General features: G+C 38.3%; 1 protein-coding gene across 1 annotated transcript; it reads right to left on the reverse strand.

The window, feature by feature from the left end:
• Positions 1 to 16,128: 16,128 nt before the first annotated feature.
• Positions 16,129 to 18,006, reverse strand: LOC141651959 (uncharacterized). The gene is made up of 2 exons (XM_074459645.1): positions 17,316 to 18,006; positions 16,129 to 16,775 (listed from the first exon to the last, which is right to left on the reverse strand). Exons 1-2 carry the CDS (start codon positions 18,004 to 18,006, stop codon positions 16,129 to 16,131), a joined length of 1,338 nt encoding a protein of 445 aa, XP_074315746.1.
• Between the last annotated feature and the right edge of the window lie 3,525 nt (positions 18,007 to 21,531).

Raw genomic sequence — 21,531 nt, forward strand, 5'->3', positions numbered from 1 at the left:
TTATACGTGCAAATTAACCCCATTAGTTATACCCGATGTGCAATTTGCCCCAATTAGAGATATCCGAGTAAATTTCTCGCCGGAAAATATTGACATGGCACCGGAAAGACGTCTAGGATAGAATAAATAAATAATAAATTAAAAAAAAACAAGAATTATCACCGTCACTTTTATCACTCGTTACTTCCTCCCTCTTCTCTCCCACTCATATATTTTAAGCTCCTTCCATCCGATCCATTTTTTTTATTTTTTTCATCACAATTTTGTTGTTTGTTGTAGCCTACACTAATTCTCATATATCATCCACCATTTTTGTAATTAAAGTTTAGCAAGTATCACAAAAACTGAAAAAAAAAATTGAAATTTGGGGAAAATTGAGTTTATGCACAGTACACTTATATACCGCCATTTTTACACGGTTTGAGCTCGAAAATTAACAATGACGATGAAGAAGATAGGAAGCAATAGACAGACGTAAGAAATAAAAATAATAGGGTTAATTTATAATCTAAAGGCGAAAGAAGATAAGAAGCAATAAATAAGAACTAAAAATTAACAATGGCGATGAAGAAGATAGGAAGCAATAATTTGAAATCTGCCAATATTTAAAATCATGTTTTTTTTTTTTTAAAAATTTATTATTTAATTTAATCTATCCTAGTCATCTTTCCGGTGACACGTTGATATTTTCCGGCGAGAAATTTATTCGGAATTCTCTAATTGGGGCGAATTGCATATCAGATATAACTAATGGGGTTAATTTGCACGTATAAAATGTTATGAGGCTAATTTGCACGTGGCAAACGTTTGGGGTTTATTTGCCACTTCCCCGATTGTCCAACTACAACAAGTAATAAGATTTTCTATGACAATTCTTAAACAATGTAAACTAACCAAATTCTAGTCTTAGCTATGTCGCCCTTCCCGGCAACGGCGCCAAAATTTGATAGGAAAAAGGCTAGGGTCGTAAATACTAGAATTAAACTACCAAATTAACAATTTATAAGCCAAACTAACTCTAGACTACTCTAATTGATAAAGTAATATAGTGCAAGTAAGGGTCGAACCCAAGAGAAGGACTTTTAAGCTAAGGACTTGAATTGTAAACTATTAACCACTGTTTAAGACTCTAACTACTAATTAAGATACTAATGACAATTTAAACTCAACAATTGGAACTAATCACAAACAATGAGTATTAACAATGTGATACGTGCATTTTAAATAGTCCTTTTAGGCCTTTTTATGCACGTATTTCTATGCTATTATCGTAGTTTTATGCTACGAAATGCCCCGAATATGCTACTTTGGTTTGTTTTGTCTTATTTGCAGGAATGAACCAGAAAATAGTGAAATCGAGCCTTTTACCATCCGTTTAGCATGCATTTGGAGGAAGAGTGAATTTGGAGCGGGAATGTAGCTGTCTTGAGATGCGCAAAGAAGTAAGATAGCTAGGCGAGCAAAGAAAGAACTTCAAATTACTAGTGCCTACTTTGAAGAGCCATATCTCGAGTTCTACAACTTATTTTCAGGCGATTCTAATTGGAGATGAAATCTTGTCCTCTTAGCTTTCCAACACCACCAGAATCGCCCTGTTTGCCCAAGTAACGAAGAAATGGCAGCCATTTGAAGTTCAGTGCGCGAAGCAGGAAATGTGCGCTGGAAAGTACTCGATCGAGTACAATTATGTTCGATCGAGTCCTTTTTCTACTCGATCGAGTAGTTTCAATTATCGAGTGGTTTGAGCTTAATTTTGCTCGATCGAGTTGTTTTAACCCACTCGATCGAGTGGAATTGCTATGGGCTCGGGCTTTTCTTAATCCTTTTCGCATTAGGTCAAATAAATAACCCTATTTCTTATAAATAGGGAGGATAAACGTCATTTGTAAGCTCTCTCGGCTCTCCCCATCATCTGATACATTAATTTTCAATATTTTTCTTTTCCCTTTTCTACTGTTGAATACTTCTTTCCATTTCCCGGATTTACTGTAACTTCTCTCTTTCCCTTTTCTCCTTTATTTATTTTTATGTTTATTTCTCTCTTTATTTATGTTCTTCCCTTTATTATGTCTAACTAATTTCTTCTGCTAGGATTAGGGGATTCGATGGACCGATGTTAATTGCTAATTAGGTTTACTGATTTGTCGTTGTTATTATGTCTATGTTGTTAATCGCTGCTTTAATTGTATCTTGCTGATTGAATCGATGCAATTAGCCTTTTTAACCTTGGTAAGCCTTGACCTAGACCGGAAGGTTGGAAGGGGTGAGACCTGCAGTGAACAATAGAATGCTTTAGTGAGGGCGGAAGCTAAGCTAATAGTAATTTAGGGCGAATTAAGACCGGAAGGAGATATTCGTTGCCCCTTAGACCGACACATCGACTGATCTGTGACCTTAGCTGCAATTAACCGACGTTCGTTGATAACCCGACATCCTAGTTTTCTCTCTTTCTTATTAATTTCTCTTCTCATTAATTCTCTTCCCTTAATCTTGTTTAGTTTAGTTTATTCAATTCAAAACCCCCAACTGTGACGTAGACAGACCGAATAGACAAGTAGATAGTGACTGCCTCCCTGTGGAGATCGACCCTACTTACTGCTAGCTTCTGTTAGTGTAACTAGGTATTTTATTTTTGGTACCTGACAACGGTATCACAGTGTTCAACTTGTAGGAAACATAAAAGGAGAAAGCATTGGTTTGGAAACAACATGAAAAAGAGTAACAATGAAGATTTTGCTATTGAGACAATTCAACAAACAAGTAGTATGCAAGAAAATTCAATATTAAAGAGAACTTGGTGTAACTTTCTCTCCAACAATTAGCAAAGCTTGACCCTTTTTACTCTCTTAAAATTATCCACCCAACACAACCATCTTAAGATGTTGATACATGTAAATTAAACCATTTACATACACCCTTCAAGCTTAGACAACAAGTCATTAAACCATGAAAAGAGACTACGCATGAACATTAAGATTTAACCAAAAGACGAAGCTAGGATCAATTCCTCACAAGATTAAACCATACAAATGAGAAAAAGACACAAACTTTCCTATTTGTTATATGAATCCTTTAAACCAAATCAACATACAACAAATTTGCTTCAAACAATCCAAGATAGATTAAACCATTTCTCTAGGATTTGCAATAGTTGACAAACAATAAGCATAGATGGCCAACCCAAACATAAACTCATTCAACATAGAAAATTAAGCATAGGGAAAGAGTATTAGATAAATTAAGAGAGATTAGAAGGTCTTACAATACCAAAGTTGGAAACTTTGAATGAAATTACACCAAGTAATGAGAAGATTAGCTCCTCATAATTGTCTTACAACCCGAGAAATGAAGAATGCTTAGCATAAATTAAAAGAGGATTTGTTCTAATTATTACAAGATTAAAGATAACAACCAAGATAAAATGTTCTTCAAAAGCTTGGGGTATTTATATTGCTGCACAAGAACCTAGGTTAAACCGTCTCACAAAAGCCCAATTGCAGAAATTTAGGCCCGTGTTTAATTAAGAATGCTCAGGATCTGAGGAAAGGCGCAAGCTGCGCAATTTGCGCAAAGCTGCGCAATTTGGCACAGGCTGCGCCGACACGGGAGTCCTTCTCCAAAATCCGATCATAACCTTGATCATTTTCTTCCCCGTCTTCACTTGACCATGCTTGGTTAGTTTGAGCTTCATGTCTCGATTAGTGCAAAATGAAATATCCATCTCGACTCATTGACATAGAAGCTTGAATTTGTCTTGTAAGATGAGTCAACCAAGAGAAAGCTCAATGTGACCAAACTACAAGCAAATGGAATAGGCCGGTGTATGTCAAAGATAAATGCACAAAATTGGCCTCACAACTCGAATAAACATCTTAATTGACAGAAATTGATACGACATATTTGACTCTATCACGAGGCTTCACCAAAATGGATAATATCATCCGGGAAGAAGAGATGCGTTAAAATCAGACCTTCTTTACAAGACGGGAAACCTTTCAAATTATTATCTAGCCTTTCATTCTCAATGATTTGGCTCATTTTCTCCATACAAATTGTAAATAAATATGGAGACAACGGGTCACCTTGACGAATGCCTCTAGTTGGTACAAATGCTTCCGTTTTTTCACCATTCCAGAGCACACTCAGCGAAGATAACTTAAGGCAATCCATTATTGTATTCAACAACCTCTCTGGTAGCTTCATATCAAGTAGAGTATGTCGAATGAATCGCCATTCCAGTTTATCATAGACTTTTTCTAGGTCCAATTTGAGCGCTATAAAACCTTTTATACCTTTCTTAATTCGCATCGAATGAAGTACTTCTTTTCACAAGAATGACATTATCTGCAATTTGCCTTTTTGGCACAAAACTGGTTTGCACCGGGTTAAAGAGGATGGGAAGCACCGGTTTCAGTCGATTTACAATCATCTTGGTAATGATTTTATACACGACATTACACAATCCAATAGGACGAAACTGAGTAATAAATTGGGGGTTGTCGACCTTTGGTATCAAAGTAATAAAAGTATCCCCTAATCCTTCAGGAAAAATCCCGTCATGTAAAGCATGAAAAATCGGTCGGCACAAACTGGGCGAAATAACATCCCATTGTGATTGATAAAAAAACGTTTGAAATCCGTCTGGTCCAGGGGCCTTGTAAGGTTATATTTGATTAAGTGCACCTTGAACCTCAGCTACCGTATAATTACGATCAAGTTTGTTCAATTCCTCCAAAGTCAAAGAAGGAAATCGATTAAGGAGGAGTCCTTGTAAATTGTACGAAGCTACCGAGCCGGCAAATAAGTTTTTAAAGTAGGTCAAAACCATATGTTTAACCATATCCGCATCTCAAACCCAGTTACCCTGGTCATCTTGCAAACTTTCAATGCGATTATGCTTCCTTCGAATGATGGTACTCAAATTAAACAATCGTGTATTACGATCCCCATCACAAATTGCCCCCATGCGTGATTTCTGGAACCATAAAGGCTCTTCCTCACGAAGGACATAATTTAATTGTTTCTTCAGTTTCATTTCGAATTGAAAAAATAATTATAACCACCACGAGAAATTTTCATCTGAACACCAAGAAGACGCCTTTCCAGATTCCATTTTTTCGCAAAGATGTTGTGGAAAATATCTTTATTCCATTGTTGCAACTTAGACGCAAATTGATGAATAAACGGAAACAATGACTTCTCGTTATTCCAATTCTCATTAGTGAAATCCGAAAATTTATTATGGCACATCCACGCTGCCTGAAAACGAAACTGTAGGGATTTGTCGGTCTTTAAAATAATTTTAATGGACAAATCTCCAGGACCATATGCATGTTAGAAATCAGAATTAAACATAAATAAAAAGAGTAATCGAATTACCTCGCAGCGGAATTAATCCGTGACCAAATAATATCCAGCAAATAAGAAAATAAGAACCGGATCCGAATAACCCAACTGCTACAAAAACCAAGAGCACTCCAATTGTAGTGCCTCCACTAGTATCCACACGTATGAATAGGAGATGCGATTTGTATGCTAGTACTACACAAGGTAGGGTTTTGTTGTTTCTCACAGAGGAAATAGGATGGATGAAACTGACTCCCATATATCTCTATATATATAGGAAAGTAAAGACTCAGTTTTCTAATCAAACTCTAACTTTAATCGCAGCTGAGCCTAATCTAATTAGAGCCCTATTTCCATATTTCAGTCCGACTGGAAAAAAAGGAAATACCGTATTCATCTTGTGTGTGACCCAATGGGCCCGTTTAATTCTACACGAGTCCTTAAACTCATTTAAGACTCGGTTCGTAAGCGGCTTCTAGCAAAACATTACGGTTAAATAGAATATAAACCGGGTTACCTTAATTGGACTCCTGACATAAATCCAACAGTCTCCCACTTGTATTGTGTCCAATTAAACATGTCTCTTTGCTTTTATTGTTCCAATCAAGACTAAGGTAGTAAAAGTGTCAACCTTATATGTCTTAATCATTTTTCTCGAATCTGTGAGTTAAATTGTTGAAGTAGACGATTGACAATCACCTCATCTGAGCACGGCCACACATTTTACAATTCACACTCTTCGAGAGGCCAGAAATAATAAACTTCCTTTAGTAAGGAAGGAACAAATCCCATGTTGTTTAACCACATTCTATCACATGATCCATAGTAAGTCCAAGCATTGCCGTTATAGTCACCAGTCACGGCTGACGTTTAACAATGTCAAAACAAACTACTTAGCATGTATAGAATAGTGAAAAACTCAGGTCTAAAGACTGTATATTCATTACTAACTAGTGATAAGAAACTTTACTGACACTAAGCGAATCCTTAGTAAAGTTCTTAACGGGTCTGTCTAATACATGTTCTCTAACATGTACCCATATGCCTGATTTGATATCCCAATATCATGACTTAAGGAATTTAGTCATCAACCAGCTCATATACTAATCATTTTTAGGCATTCAAGTGTTCCAATTTAATGCCCTGATTAGAGACTATAATAGAAAACATCAACCAAATAGAGTTCCAAAACTTAGTCACGTACCTAGTGATCTATTTAATCAATGTTGACTATTGTGGAACAAACATTCAATTTAAATAATAAAATGAATAAAATCAAATAACAATTTTATTGAATAAATGAAGTAAATGTTACATATAACTAATTAAACATTTCAAATAAACTCCACTAAAACAAAGATCTCTTAATAGGACTAAGACCACTCGCTAATGCATCTTAGACTAATGGCTGCTCTATGACGCTCATGCTTAGACTGCAGGAGAGGCTTTGTTAAGGGATCTGCAACATTTGCATCAGTCGGTACTCTGCATATCTTAACATCACCTCTATCAATGATCTCTCTGATAAGGTGATATCTTCTCTCTATGTGTTTGGATTTTTGATGTGACCTCGGTTCCTTAGCTTGTGCAATAGCACCATAATTATCACAATAAATATCTATGGGGCTAGAAATGCTAGGAATCACTCCAAGTTCACAAACAAATTTCTGAATCCAAACAACTTCCTTTGTTGCTTCTGAAGCAGCAATATACTCAGCCTCTGTTGTAAAATCAGCCACAGTATCCTGTTTAGAACTCTTCCAGTTAACAGCTCCACCATTTAGCAGGAATACATATCCAGAATTGAGATCGAGAATCAACTCTATCAGTCTGAAAACTAGAATCGGTGTAACCACTTACAACAAGCTCTTCATCCCCACCAAATACCAAGAACATATCCTTAGTTCTCTTAAGATACTTTAGGATATTCTTAGCAGCTGTCCAGTGACCTTCACCGGGATTATTTTGGTATCTACTCATTATACTCAATGCCCAAGCTACATCAGGACGAGTGCATAACATGGCATACATGATAGAACCTATGGCTGAAGCATAGGAAATCTTTCTCATGCGCTCTTGCTCATCAGGTGTCGAAGGACACTAAGTCTTGCAAAGAGTAATGCCATGAGACATAGGCAAGAAACCTTTCTTAGAATTAATCATATTGAAACGTCGAATCACCTTATCTACATAAGTGCTTTGACTCAGACCAATAAGTCTGTTAGGTCTATCTCTATAGATCCTAATACCCAAGATGTAAGCTGCATCACACATATCCTTCATGGAAAAACAACTTCCAAGCCAGTCTTTAACGGACTGTAGCATTGGAATGTCATTTCCCATTAGGAGAATGTCATCGACATAAAGAACCAGAAATGCAACTGCACTCCCACTATTCTTCTTGTACACATATGGTTCTTCTTTGTTTCTAAGGAAACCAAACTGGAGCATATAATAAATGGTTTAAACTCAGAAACGCATTTGCAGTAAATAAATCATATACTTTATGGACAAACAGATTCTAGCAGGTTCCTTTTTTGGTGAAAGTTTGAACAAAGGTCAATGAAAGATGCAGCAGTGACAGGCTCACAATGAAACAAGAATTGACAGTGACATACACAAGGGTAAAATAAAAAGACTAAGGTAAATTGCTGCCAACACAGGTCAGCCAAGGATTCAATCCCACACAGGTGACTGGTCCTTATACTCCACATAGGAAAATAAGCTGCAGAAATGCAGGTTCTTCTTTTGTCAAAAGCTGCCCTCCTTCCAGGGATGATTACAGAATTTATCGTCCTCAAATGGCAAGTGTTTGTAGGGTTTTAAAACAGAAAAGAACAAATGAAATTAAAACAGTACAACTAGGAATGCAATGACTCATGAAATGGACAAAATAACAGCTACAAACAGTACTCCTCCTCATGTGCTTCTGTTGGGTGATATTTGTGTTGATGTGAACGCCAGCAGCAGGAAGGTTCCTAGGCAAGGTCATAGTGGACACTTCTCTTAGGCTAGATGGACCATGGTCAGGCCCCATGGCTTCAGACCTTGACCAAGGAATTGCACCCATTCCCTTTGTGCAGGTGTATGTGCCTGGTTGTTTAGGATTGTGTCTGCAGTGGGATTCGAACCCAGAGCTCCTGCTCCAATCCCCTCTCCTTGAAAGTGTGCTTCATCTATTGGACCTTCCCCATGAACCTCATCTCCATAGTAGGGAGATAGATCCCCAATGTTGAATGTTCCCTCTACCACCTCACTCCTAGGTAGAAACAACTTATAAGCATTATCTCCCAGTTTTTGACTGATCTCAAAGGGTCCTTCTGCCCTAGGCATGAGCTTGTTTTTCCTCTTGGCTGGAAATCTGTCTGGAGCATATAATTTGCAACTTATGACTAACTTGAGTAGTTTGTAAACAGGACAAATATGAACAGATAAAGTGGAAGTTTAAGCAATAAAACAATGACAAACAAGGAGGAAGTTTTTGTTTTTGTGAGACGATTTTCTGATTTTAATGAACAAAATAAAATGCGATAAATGTAAAGATAGTAAAGAGTATATGCATCCACAGAGGTAAGCTTAACTCGTTTGCTTAATCACGCCACAAAGGTCGAGAATTAAGGGACTCCACGAAGGATGGAAGCAATCCACGAAGGAATGAAAGTTTGCACAAGCAAAGTGTTTTTTTATGTATTCAAAGTCTATCCTTTACAATCGAGGGTGAAGCCTTCATATAGGCAAATAAAACCGAAATCCTAAGCAAGATAAGAACCATCCAAGGGTTGAGAACTAACTAGTACAATGTGTTAATAAACTAACAATAAAGATAAATCTTGGAGAGCAAGGTGAGTTGTTATTGGTTGCTTCAAGGCTCCTCCTTTGTCTTCAAGTGTAGGATAGTTGGTGAGGTTCTTGGCAGCTCAAAGGAGTCTAACATGTAGTACTCAGCCCTTGTTGTGGCTAAACATTAATGCACTGCATTTCTGGGGCAAAAGGAGAAACAATCCAAAATAGGACCACCATGAAGTCGTTTCTGGCCGATCATGTTGTCGTCAATGTCAAAAGTCTCCTCAATCTGAAATCTAAGCTTATCTTTTATCACTACATTTCATAAGGACTCTATTAGAATCACTACCCAGCCTTGGACGAGCAGCTTAAGGCATGTAAGAATGTCTCAAAGCCCTTGTTACACACAAGTGCCCAAACAGACCATCGCATAACTTTGTTGAAATCAGTCCCATCTTGCATACGCCATAACTTGCTCCTAAAAATGAACTAGCATGCCCCACATATACCAAACGAAAGCTAAATGAGTTACCTTCCATATCCAATTAGAATCATGCCAAGGTGTTGCCTGGTTTGAGAGGTATGATCATTTTAGTACTGACAGGTCAGGCTGAACCTGTGCTGTACATTTCAGCAAGCAGTGACATTTTTCAGAGGGCATAACTCTTGACTCAAGATGAACCACATGATGACCCATATACTAAATCGAAGCTAAATGAGTTGGCTATCATATACAACTTTACTAACGCAAGAACATGGCCTGGATCTTGAGTTATTAAACTGTTAGTAAGTTCAGGTCAGAAATGTTGTAACTGGAATATGTAATCATGCCAGTCTTTGAGGGATTACTGAGGAAAATCCACACGGTGAAACTTGACCATTCCAAATCCATGAGAAATATGACATTCTCAAGATTTTATACATATAAAGAACATAATTTTTGACCAAGTAAAACTCAAGATATGGAGCAAACAAAATGACCATAATTCTGCAATCAAAACAGAAATGCTATGTTTTAATGTTCTTTGCTCAAGTAATTTCTTCCTTGGATTGTCATTAGCATTTTCCCTTTAATTGATCACAAAAATGGCATGCCCATATTTTAACTCCTGTTGCAAATCCCCTTTCTTCAAAAGAATTTGCCTCAAATTCCGTTTGATAAAAAACCATAACCAACATCAACTCCTTTAATTATTGAAAGCATGTAAATCCTAATTTTTCTATGAGAGTATGATGTATCTCCTTGAAGCCATCCAGAAAAATTCTCATTAGGGTATGAAAATGAACGACCCTATCTTTTTGCTCCCGCTGCAAACCCTCCAACTTGAAAGAATTTGACCTCAAATTTGATAAATGAAATCAATATAAAGGACCTATGAACCATCATCTTTGCTTTAAGCTCATTAGTGCCCAGCCATAGGAGATTGTATACATAAAATTTGGCTCCCTTACTCAGCTGCAACTTCAAAGGTGGTTCATTGTCAATTCCACCCGGATCAAACACCAACATGATGTACCTAGGGGTAATTACAGCAACAACCAGTACACCATACCCAAACCCAAGGCTGCAACACACCTTAAGATATATCAGCTCAACTCCTTTGCTTCTTACACGCTTGGGCTCCTTCCTTACATCAAGTACATGAATATATGATGCATTGCATTCAAAATACTCAAGTGGTCCACGCAACAGTTCCATTTGGTGATACACAAGTTCAAACGAGAATGATTTTAGATTTTGTGGCACAATGGGATTATTGAAATGAGTGAGCCATGATAAGGGCCTATCACAAATGGGTTTTTGATTTGTTATTTCAGAATTAAGCCCAACACTCAAGGAAAGAATATCACTTATCACTTCATTATTACTGAAGTATGTGCTTGGGATAGCTCCAATGCCATATTTAGAAAGCATTTCCTTTGACTCACCCTCTTCACTATAGTCCTTAAATTTTGAATGCAATTCCGGAATATAATCTTGAGCCCAATGGCCTGACTCACGCCTCTGGACAGTTTCACAAATACCAAATGACAGTTCAATCATGAGGGACGTTCCAGAAACTATTCTCTCTTCGGGTTTCATGGAGGTAGCACTTATAGACTCCATCAAAACACCCCCAACTTGCCCTTAAGGCCACATGTTATTGCAACAAGTAGGTCACTAGTCTTGCTGAAGGACTTAACATAGACCTTAACCCCATTAATCAATTTTTCAGCATACATAGCTAGAACACACATCATATTAGACGACTCATTTGCCTCAATATTTATCCAACAAGCAATTTCTGAATATAAGCTACTGTAAAGATTGATTCTTTTCAGAATGCCATCTTGGTTCACTTTTTCCAACTTAGTTTTTAAATCAAGCATGGATGATTTCGTAATAAAATTGTTCTTCACAACAGATCTCAATCTTTGCTCATGTTTCATTTTACTCATCACACTATTCTTATTTGGAGGAGTAATATCATTGGACCAAAGTAGGGCATTATTTCTCAAGCATGAAACAACCAGTTCACTTTTCCTTTTTACATAAATATGGATGCTCTCAAAGGAGCACTCAACCCCATATAACCATGAAATAACAACAAAGGGGAAGATGGAACCTTTTACCTCTATCTCTAAGGACGGGAGAAGGCTTAGAGTGCACCTCCATGTGAGTGTCAATAGGAAACATTGTTGTGAATGATTGTACTTCATCGTGGCCTTTAATCACCACATTCAAAGCATCATCAAAAACAGGGGGAAGCTCGGGATCGAAGCAAACATCACCCTTTTCATGAACATAATCAGTAAACAATGAAGACACCATTTCAACAAGGAAAGGAAGGGCCTTTGTAGGTGTAAAGATGCTGACTTGATGTTACTCCAAGAAAATGAAGTCTATACTTTGTTGTGAGTAAATAAAGGAAAACAAATTTCAGAAATTCAAGTTTCCAAAATAAGGATCTCAGGAATGGTATTTGAATAAAGTAACGATGTTTTTGTGTTTAAAACCACTCAACTAAGTAACCTAGTCTCTGATTACCAATTTGGAGCATATAATTTGCAACTTATGACTAACTTGAGTAGTTTGTAAACAGGACAAATATGAACAAATAAAGTGGAAGTTTAAGCAATAAAACAATGACAAACAAGGAGGAAGTTTCTGTTTTTGTGAGACGATTTTCTGATTTTAATGAACAAAATAAAATGCGATAAATATAAAGATAGTAAGGAGTATAAGCATCCACAGAGGTAAGCTTAACTCGTTTGCTTAATCACGCCACAAAGGTCGAGAATTAAGGGACTCCACGTAGGATGGAAGCAATCCACGAAGGAATGAAAGTTTGCACAAGCAAAGTGTTTTTTTATGTATTCAAAGTCTATCCTTTACAATCGAGGATGAAGCCTTTATATAGGCAAATAAAACCGAAATCCTAAGCAAGATAAGAACCATCCAAGGGTTGAGAACTAACTAGTACAATGTGTTAATAAACTAACAATAAAGATAAATCTTGGAGAGCAAGGTGAATTGTTATTGGTTGCTTCAAGGCTCCTCCTTTGTCTTCAAGTGTAGGATAGTTGGTGAGGTTCTTGGCAGCTCAAAGGAGTCTAACATGTAGTACTCAACCCTTGTCGTGGCTAAACATTAATGCACTGCATTTGTGGAGCAAAAGGAGAAACAATCCAAAATAAAACCACCATGAAGTCGCTTTCAGTGGCCAGATCATGTTGGCTGCTTTTTCTAATGTCAAAAGTCTCCTCAATCTGAATTCTAAGCTTATCTTTCATCACTACATTTCATAAGGACTCTATTAGAATCACTACCCAGCCTTGGACGAGCAGCTTAAGGCATGTAAGAATGTCTCAAAGCCCTTGTTACACACAAGTGCCCAAACAGACCATCGCATAACTTTGTTGAAATCAGTCCCAACTTGCAGACGCCATAACTTGCTCCTCAAAATGAACTAGCATGCCCCACATATACCAAACGAAATCTAAATGCGTTACCTTCCATATACAATTGGAATCATGCCAAGGTGTTGCCTGGTTTGAGAGGTATGATCATTTTAGTACTGACAGGTCAAGCTGAACCTGTGTTGTACATTTTAGCAAGCAGTGACAGTTTTCAGAGGGCATAACTCTTGACTCAAGATGAACCACGTGATGACCCATATACCAAATCGAAGCTAAATGAGTTGGCTATCATATCCAACTGTACTCACGCAAGAACATGGCCTGGATATTGAGTTATTAAACTGTTAGTAAGTTCAGGTCAGAAATGTTGTAACTGGAATATGTAATCATGCCAGTCTTTGAGGGATTACTGAGGAAAATTCACACGGTGAAACTTGACCATTCCAAGTCCATGAGAAAGATGACATTCTCAAGATTTTATACATATAAAAAACATAATTTTTGACCAAGTAAAACTCAAGATATGGAGCAAACAAAATGACCATAATTCTGCAATCAAAACAGAAATGCTATGTTTTAATGTTCTTTGCTCAAGTAATTTCTTCCTTGGATTGTCATTAGCATTTTCCCTTTAATTGATCACAAAAATGGGATGCCCATATTTTAACTCCTGTTGCACTGTCCTTCCTCAGATGGAGCCATACCAGGTCACCAACCTGAAATGGTTTTCTTGGTCTGGCTTACAGTGCTCTCTTCTGATACCTTTCATTTGTTTTTTTGAATTTGTTGCTGTACTAGTTTGTGGAGTTTGGTGATGGATTCTACCCTAGCTTGGGCATCAAAATTATATTCTTCAGTGGGTATCTTGGCCAGATCAAGGGGCATGTTGTTGGGAAATGTGTTCATACCATGATTTTAATATCATCACTCATTCTAAAGAATACAATTGGGAAATAATATTGGGACATTGGTGACTAGAGTTTGACTTTGGTGATCAGCTGACCCCTAGGTCATTGCGAGTTAATTAAATTACTTGAAAATTGACGGACGATTTTGGAAGTAAAATTTACGTATCATATTAAAATGTGATTAAATAAGATACGATCCGAGTAATTGAGATCCCGGATGAAATAATTGTTTAATGTAACTTAAATTGAATGAATTGATTTGCTCATTTATAAATGCTCCTTTTTGGCACAAGGATTTTTGTATGAGTTTTTATTAGGATTTTTAATATGATAAAAATTACATGGTGACATGTGACATGTAACATATAGACAATTGACAAAAAATAATATGGACACCATAATATGTAAAGTGCTGGAAAATTGGTGGTTAAGCTAGTTAATTGTTTTATTTAGTTGATAAAACATAATGATGGAAAAGCAAGTCTAGGCATGCAAGCCTTTGTTTTTGAGCATCTTCAAGAGTGCTTTTTTTCTTTAAAAGTAACTTAGGAATTTTATTTTCATCCTAATTTTTACTCATCCACAAGACCATGGACCTAGGACACCATGTTTTATAAAGTTTTTGGTTCAATTTTCTTAATATTATACTAGATCAAATAATATTAATTAGATTAAGTCAAGCCTACACTCATGGCATTCTTACACTGTTTTCCATTGAAAAGCTCAAGAACAAAGTGTGCCATCTTTGCTAAACCTGTCTACTATGTAAGGACATGATTTCCATTAATGATGGAATCCTTGAGTTCTATATGTGTCTATATTTCCTTCACATGCAAGGCCACAATGAAGTCAAGGCTCACATCATCCCATGGTTTGCTAGGAATAGGTAGGGGAATGTATGGACCACTTCAATCTGTCCCATCCATCCTGGTAGGTCAATTTTTGACTTCTTGGACCTGTCGAGACCATGGACCTAGGACACCATGTAGCCTTACAATATCCCCTGAAGTATAAGTCGCTACACTCATGGCATTCTCTGTGTTTTTGCACCATCTTGCTAAACTCGAACTTCTCGTGTGTCCTAGGCAAGGCCACAATGAAGTCAAGGCTCACATTATCCCATGGTTTGCTAGGAATAGGTAGGGGAATGAATGGACCAGGCCTGAATTGACTCTTGGACCTCTGGCAATGACCACACCTCTGAATAATGGCTTGTACATCAGCTAGCATCTTTGGCCAGTAAAACTGATCTTGCAGGATTTCGAGAGTTTTGTTAATCCCAAAGTATCCAGCTAGTCCATTAGAGTGGACCTCCCCGATGAGGAGATCCCTTGTTGAGCTCCCTGGGATGCACAGCCTGTTTCCGTTGAACAAGAAACCCTGTTGCAATATTAGTTTACTGGGTTTGCCTTCCTTGCAGTTGTGGTAGTCTCTTGAGAAATCGGGGTCCCCAAAGATACTTTGCTCTTTGATCATTTCAAAACCAAGGATCCTCCCTTCCAGCAGGGCCAACACATGGTTTCTTCTAGAGAGGGCATCTGCTACAATGTTATGTTTGCCCTCCTTGTAGCTGCTGGTGAAAGAGAAAGCCTGTAGAAACTCCACCCATTTGGCATGCCTATGGTTCAGATTATGCTGGCCATTGATGAACTTGAGGGCTTCATAGTCAGAGTGCAGGACAAAGGGTTTGGGTTTCAGGTAATGTCCCCAGTGAGTTAGGGCCCTAATCATGGCATAAAATTCTTTGTCATAAGTTGAGTAGCCCAATTTGGCCCCATTGAGCTTCTCACTGAAGAATGCTACAGGTTTCTTCTCCTGTGTTAGTACTGCTCCTATGCCTACCCCACTTGCATCACACTCAACCTCAAACAGTTTCTCAAAATCAGGTAGTGCCAGGATGGGTGCTGAATAAATCCTTTCCTTGATGGCTTCAAAGGCAGCCCTGTGCTGTGGTGGTCCATTTAAAATCTCCCTTCTTGAGGCACTCAGTAATGGGAGCAGCCAGAGTGCTGAAATTTTTTATGAACCTCCTATAAAAGGAGGCTAAACCATGAAAACCCCTGGCTTCAGTAATATTGGTTGGGATAGGCCAGGATCTGATGGCTTCCACTTTCTCTTGGTCCACTGAGATACCCTGACCAGAGACAATATATCCTAGGAATGACACTTCAGGGACCATGAATGAGCATTTTTATAACTTCCCAAAGAGCTTGTGTTTCCTGAGAGTTAAGAACACTTCCCTCAGGTGCTTCAAGTGTTCAGTAGTGCTGGAGCTGTACTCTAGTATGTCATCAAAATATACAACTGCGGATATCCCAATAAAAGGTCTCAACACCTCAGTCATGAGCCTCATGAAGGTGCTAGGTGCGTTGGACAAACCAAATGGCATGACAAGCCACTCATATAATCCCAGTTTGGTTTTAAAGGCTGTCTTCCACTCATCACCCTCCTTAATTATGACCTGATGGTATCCCTGTCTTAGATCAATTTTGGAGAAGGTCTTTGCCCCAATTAGTTCATCTAGTAGGTCATCAAGTCTGGGAATTGGGAACCTATACTTGATGGTGATGTTGTTTAGTGCTCTGCTATCTATACACATCCTCCAAGTGCCATCTTTTTTTGGGACCAACAGAGCTGGTACTGCACATGGGCTTAGGGACTCCCTGACATAACCCTTACTCATAAGGTCAGATATTTGCTCTTGCAGTTCCTTAGTAGTACCAGGGTCACACCTATAAGCAGGTTTGTTTGGTAAGGTTGCTCCTGGGAGGAGGTCAATTTGGTGTTCAATCCCTCTCAAAGGGGGTAACCCAGGAGGGAGTTCAGTGGGAAAGACATCTTTGAATTATTCCAAAATCTTTCTGAGAGGTTCAGGTTGGGGAACACAAGAATGCACCTTGATTTCTTTGGGAATGACAGCAAAAATGAGGGTTCCCTGGTTGAGTTCTTGTAGTACCTCATACTCCCTGAGTAATAAGGTTCCATTGATCTGATTTGTGGGAGTTTTCTCACTAGATTTTGGGGGAGTAGCCAGGGTTAGAGGTGTGAGGGTGATCCTTTGTCCATCTTTGATGAAGGAGTAGGTATTGTTCCTCCCATGGTGGACAATGCTCCTGTCAAATTCCCAAGGTCTCCCTAATAGGATGTGGCAGGCATCCATGAGAATGATATCACACATAACCTCATCTGTATATGCTTGTCCAATAGAGAAGGAGATGAGGGCCTTCTTGTTCACAGCAATCTCAGAACCTTATCTAAGCCACCTAATCTTATAAGGGTGCTGATGCTCCCTTGTGGGAAGCTTGAGCTTCTCTACCAATGTAGTGGAGGCTACATTAGCACAACTGCCTCCATCTATGATTAGGTGACAAACCCTACCTTGTATAGTGCATCTGGACTGGAAGATCTGTTGCCTCTGACCCTCTTCTAAGCTTTGGGTGTGCATAACCCTTCTGAGCACTAGTGCTGGTCCTTCATCAGGGGCCAGTACCATCTCTCTATTAGATTGTCCCCTGACTTCTTCTTCTGTGGACTCCTCAGAGGGGCCTTCCACTTCAATATCCCCATTCTCTTCCATAAGCTGGATTTCCATTGCAGTAAGGGTTCTTTTGGTGGGACACTCTCTACTGAAATGGCCATAACCCTGACATTGGTAACACCTTCTCTTCAGGTCACCAGGAGGGAATCTACTGATGCTGGCTTTCCCTTTTTCTTCTTTAGTTGGCATATTAAACTTGATAGGGGTGTAAAGTTTGGAACTTTGGGGTTTGTATTGCGTTTTTGGTGTAGTGGCCTTATCTTTTCCTTGTTTTTCCAATTTTTGGGACACCCTGACCACTTCATCAAAGGACCATAAGGGTTGTAGTTTAACCTTGGTAGCAATTTTTGGGTCTAACCCCTCTATGAACCTAGCCATTTTCTGTTCTGGTTTCTCTTGTAACTCACACTGTAGGGTTAGGTTTTCAAATTCCCTGAAATAGGCTTCTACAAAATCATCCCCTTGTTTTAGGTGAGTAAGTTTCAGAAACAAGTCTTGGGTGTAGTCAGTAGTAATAAACTTAGTTTTCATTTTGTTTTTGAGTTTATCCCAGGATTTGATAGGTTTTTCCCCCCTCTTAATCTCTGGTTTTTCATGCCTTCATACCAAAGTGAAGCATAGCCCTTTAGTTTTAGGATAACTACCTTAAACTTCTTTAAATCATTGTATCCTTTGAACTCAAAGATTCTCTCCATGGACCTAAGCCATTCTAGGAAGTCATCTGGGTTCAGACTACCATTAAACTCAGGAAAATCTATTTTAATGGAGTTGTCATGTTTACCTGATCTAGGCCTCACTGGTATTGCTTCATCAGAGTCAGAGTTTTTTCTGTGGCTCGATCCTGAACCAGCCTGTTGACAGCAGTTGATATGGTTTCCATACTACCAGCTAATCTCCTGACAGTGTCTTCTAGGAGGTTTAATCTCTCATTGTCCATATTTTGTGAATTTCGTGTGTGTAAAGGTGTTATGTAATGAGTAAAAAGGTAGGGTATTTATAGGAGAAATAAGCCTTGGCTCTGATAACCAATTTGGAGCATATAATAAATGGTTTAAACTCAGAAACGCATTTGTAGTAAATAAATCATAAACTTTATGGACAAACAGATTAAAGCAGGTTCCTTTTTTGGTGAAAGTTTGAACAAAGGTCAATGAAAGATGAAGCAGTGACAAGCTCACAATGAAATAAGAATTGACAGTGACATACACAAGGGTAAAATAAAAAGACTAAGGTAAATTGCTGCCAACACAGGCCAGCCAAGGATTCAGTCCCACATAGGTGACTGGTCCTTATACTCCACACAGGAAAATAAGCTGCAGAAATAAAGGTTCTTCTTTTGTCAAAAGATGCCCTCCTTCCAGGGATGATTACAGAATTTATCATCCTCAAATGGCAAGTGTTTTTAGGGTTTTAAAACAGAAAAGAACAAACGAAATTAAAACAGTACAGCTAGGAATGCAATGACTCATGAAATGGACAAAATAACAGCTACAAATAGTACTCCTCCTCATGTGCTTCTGTTGGGTGATATTTGTGTTGATGTGGACGTCAGCAGCAGGAAGGTTCCTAGGCAAGGTCATAGTGGACACTTCTCTTAGGCTAGATGGACCATGGTCAGGCCCCATGGCTTCAGACCTTGACCAAGGAATTGCACCCATTCCCTTTGTGCAGGTGTATATGCCTGGTTGTTTAGGATTGTGTCTGCAGTGGGATTCGAACCCAGAGCTCCTGCTTCATAAACCCTTTGATTGCCTGATTAAAACGAAGATTCCAACTCCGAGATGCTTGCTTCAATTCATAAATGGATCGTTGAAGCTTGCAAATCTTCCCAGCATGTGTTGAGAAACCTTCAGGTTGTGTCATGTACACATCCTCTTGCAGATTTCCATTAAGGAAAGCTGTTTTCACATCCATTTGCCAAATTTCATAATCATGAAATGCAGAACTACTAGGAGAATCCGAATGGACTTAAGCATCACTACTGGAGAATAGGTTTCATCATAGTCAATCCCATGAATTTGCTTGAAACCTTTAGCTACCAGTCGCGCCTTATACATATCCACATTTCCATCCATGTCAATCTTCTTCTTGAAGACCCATTTACACTCGATGTTTTTAACACCATCATGTGGATCAACCAAAGTCCATACTTGGTTATGATACATGGATTCCATTTCGGATTTCATGGCCTCAAGCCATTTTTCGGAGTCAGAGCCCATCATTGCTTCTTTATATGACCTTGTCTCATCATTCTCTACCAAAAGTAGATCACGATGCTCAGTCACTAAGAATCCATATCGTACGGGATCCTTACCAAAATTAGATCTTTCAGATCTACGTAGGGCGGGTTCCACAGGTGTAGAAACTTATGGGCGCGGGCCCACAGGGTCGCTTGGGAACAAGCGTTTGCATTTGTGGAGTCACCACCAATTTATTGTGGAAAATTGGAAACCGTTCGAATACTTCGTGCCATGTCAAGACACAAAAGTAGTGACATGAACACCAAGAACTCGTTATCCTTAGCATTCTATGTCTAGAATGACTCTCGTGGGTGCCAATGAACACGGATGTTCACAGAGATCTGGAGTAACAAGTGAGGGCACGTATTAGGAAGCTCTTTTGATCGAACACCTAATCCCGCCCGCCTCGATAGCGGCCTCTACTAATGATTAGGGAAAATCATCTATATTTGATATGTTGTCAATTATATGCATGCAATTCAACATCCAATAAATTAATCCTAGCATGTTAGAATTAATAAGTCGGTGAACATGTAATTTAGCATACAATTGGGTCGAAGTAGGAATTTAGGATTGATTACATGTGAAGACATACAAACAAATGATAATAAAGAATACGAGAAAATACAATAATTGAAATTATAGTAATTACATAGGTTTGATGATTTACGCCGAAAATACATTTAAAACGGATAATTTGGGAAAAGAAAAGGAAAATAAATTAAAGAACAGATTAAAGGGTGATAATACGAGTAATAGTTGATTAATACGTGAACTAATAAACTAGGTGATACGATTCCGCATGATGACATATTTAAAAATTCATTAGTTTATTTTCTAATTTAGTTATCTCCTTATCTCAGTTTTAGGAAGTTTAATTATCTATTATATCTTTTAGGTAATTTATTATTTAGCAAGAATAAGAACGATCTCATCAGAAATACTAGGTCGTTATTAGTTATTTTTAAGCCTATATAAGGCGTGTAATTGCGGCCACAATACATTGAATGTTGAATTGAAATAAGAAAAACCCTAATATTTGATGTGTGCAATTGCTGAATCGGATTGACGCGTTTGATCCAAAATTGTTCTTGCTTGACGCGTTCGAGCATTAACACGATTGCTATTCAATAGGTCTTGAATACAATCACCATTAACCGATCTATAGGTCTAGATCGGACAAATAACTTTTTTTTCTTTTTACGGATGAACAGTACCGTGCGCACGTGAACAATAACTTTGCGTGGTCATATGATGACATGATAGGGATAGACATGTCCATCATAACACATAAACTCAGTGTGGACCCAAAGTGTAAACCCATCCAGCAGAGGCGAAAGAAATTTGCAGCGGAAAGAAATAAAGTGATTAATCAAGAGGTAGATAGCCTTCTGGCAGCAAAGAAGATAAGAGAGGTGAAATATCCAGAGTGGTTATCCAACGTGGTGGTGGTGCCTAAAATGAATGGAAAGTAGAGAGTATGCGTGGACTTCACTGATCTCAACAAGGAATGCCCTAAAGATCCCTTCCCGCTGCCTCATATCGATGCAATGGTGGATGCGACAACTGGACATGAAATGCTGACATTCTTGGACGCATGGAGTGGTTACAATCAAATCAAAATGGATCCTGCAGATCAAGAGAAGACATCGTTCATATCTGAAAGAGGGATATATTGTTACAATGTCATGCCATTCAACCTAAAGAATGCAGGTTCCACATATCAGAGACTGGTCAACCGCATGTTTAAAGAGCAGATAGGAAGAACTATGGAAGTGTATATTGATGATATGGTGGTGAAGTCAGAAAAAGCCAC

The sequence above is a fragment of the Silene latifolia genome, chromosome 4 (assembly GCF_048544455.1).
Source record: "Silene latifolia isolate original U9 population chromosome 4, ASM4854445v1, whole genome shotgun sequence".
In the NCBI taxonomy this organism is placed as follows: Eukaryota; Viridiplantae; Streptophyta; class Magnoliopsida; order Caryophyllales; family Caryophyllaceae; genus Silene; species Silene latifolia.